Source organism: Acanthisitta chloris, unplaced genomic scaffold (assembly GCF_000695815.1).
Source record: "Acanthisitta chloris isolate BGI_N310 unplaced genomic scaffold, ASM69581v1 scaffold23646, whole genome shotgun sequence".
Lineage (NCBI taxonomy): Eukaryota > Metazoa > Chordata > Aves > Passeriformes > Acanthisittidae > Acanthisitta > Acanthisitta chloris.
In genome coordinates, this window is record NW_008676803.1 from 1,326 (window position 1) to 3,455 (window position 2,130).

Here is a 2,130-nt window from a genome sequence, read left to right on the forward strand (position 1 = left end):
GGAAGATTCTATATCAAATCCAAGTCTTATGACGTTTTCTCCTGCGTTTGTTTTTCTTTTTTCGGTCTTGAGGGTATTTTTGTGTGTGTGTTTGTTGTTTTGTTATTTTTGTGTTTGATTTGGGTTTTTTTGGTTTTTTAACATTACTTACAGTCTCATTCTATTGTAAAGTGTAAGTCTCTAGAAATATGCTCTCCCCATTGTATATATTGTGTTTATACTTTATACAAATTAAAGCAAAAGATGGTAGATTACTCAAGTGGTATAAATCTTTCAGCATCTTGCTAGTCAAGAGAGAAAACATGCCAAAATCACAATAAGCAGGATTGGTACCCACAGCTTCAAATAATTTGTTTCCTTTTTAATTTGTAATCTACATAAATTACTACTGAAGGCTACTGGTTAAGTTGTAAATTGGCCATTTGTAGGTCAGACAAAACTTGTTCAACCAACAAACAATTTCAGTGAAAGCTGATACTGTTTGAAAAAAATCACAAATAATGCGGAAGAACTGATGCATTCAAGAAAGTGAAAATGCATTGATTCCCACTGTTTGAAGAAAACTACTGCACTCCACCTTCAAATGCATCAGACTGGTTTTAGTTATAATAAGACAAACCCAAGAGTCATAATGAGATAAAGCAATCTGAAAGATTTAAGAGCTGTTATCAAAAATAAATTACATTTTTTCAAGTTCAAAGAAACACTGCTATGAAGGCTGAGAGCCAAGCAGCCTTTCAATAGCTGCATTGATGTCTCCCCCTGTTGCTATTAGTGCTTGTAAATTTGCTTCACGGTTCAGAAAGCCCATTGCACTCAGTTGTTCCAGTTGTTGCTGAAATCGAACTTCTGGATTTTGCAACTGCTAAAAACAAAATTTCAAGCTATAAAAGCATAATACACATTTAGCAAAATACAGGATTTAAACATGGTTAGTTCAGCACCACTCTGTCTTTATTAATTCTGACCACCTTTTTCAAGTTCCTAAAAATACACTCTGAGAAATTCAGTGAACAATTGAAGTTTTTTTAAAAAGTCAGCACTTTAAAATTTTAAGAGTATCTACGCTTATATAACATTCCCGAACTGCAGGAAAAGCTGATTATTTGATAAAAGAGGATTAAAGTTAAATTGGGTAAACTTATGTCCAGTGAACAGTTTATTAAAGAGATGCATATAGGTATCTTTTTAAAAGACAAGAGTCCAGCCCAACCTAGTAATGTGGAACAGCAAGGATTGTGATGTTGCTGTGAACAATATTGAACATCACAGGCTGTATTTCTTCTTGACACAAAAATCACCTTTTTTTTCTAACACTCCATATATTTGTTGACCAGAATCACCAAAATTCTCATTGTTAGAAAGCTTCAGTCAAAGGCAAACTGACAGCTGTGCTTTATATAAAGCTCCTGCTTACCTATGCTCATGGAAAAATTCTACATGAATTCAACAGTACGGCCTTCAGAGGCATTTTTTAATTCAGGACAATTACAGGGAACTAATATGCAGGAAAGCATTTTTTTAAATCAATACGTAAATTTAGATTGGTACACAAAACTTGCACAGCTACTCCTAATTTTCCTTTTGTTCTAATTCATATATTAATAAATGACCACCTGCATTTAAAATCTGCATACGGTTCCAAACCAATACAACAAAAACATAACCTGAAATTTAAGAACTGTTCCCCACCTGCTTCTCTCAGACAAAACTAAGCAGCATGTTGACTTGGCAGGATAAGATCTGACCGCATAAAAGAAAATATATGAGAATCAGATTTGCCGCAGTAACACCCACCTATGCTTTCTCATGGTAGATAACAAGAGAAAAAAATCTGTCAGATCAGCACAGCTGAACTAACTCACCCTGTGGCAACAGAGGAGGAAAACACAGGATGGCCCTTTCCAGCAGCAGTCTGCCACTACAGTGGGAATGTACCACAGTGTAAGAGTGCTGCTCCACACAGCACTCCTGAGAGTTAACAGCATGCTGCCCAGCTTGCTCGCCACCCTACAAATACTGGCAAAGGTGTTTCCCTTTCTTGACTTCTGGAGCTCTCTGGAAACCACTAATCCCACTCAGCATCATGACAAAATGCACTGCGGTCTGAACCTGCAGGATGTTGGCAAA

At 36.3% G+C, this 2,130-nt stretch overlaps 1 protein-coding gene across 1 annotated transcript in view; it reads right to left on the reverse strand.

The window, feature by feature from the left end:
• Positions 1-278: 278 nt before the first annotated feature.
• UBQLN1 (ubiquilin 1) overlaps positions 279-2,130 on the reverse strand; it is a gene marked incomplete at its 5' end in the record, with an annotated part of 10,478 nt that continues 8,626 nt past the window's right edge. Inside the window, one exon of the mRNA XM_009076279.1 lies at positions 279-865. Within this exon, the coding sequence (XP_009074527.1) occupies positions 710-865 (156 nt within the window). The remainder of the gene's footprint in view (positions 866-2,130) is intronic.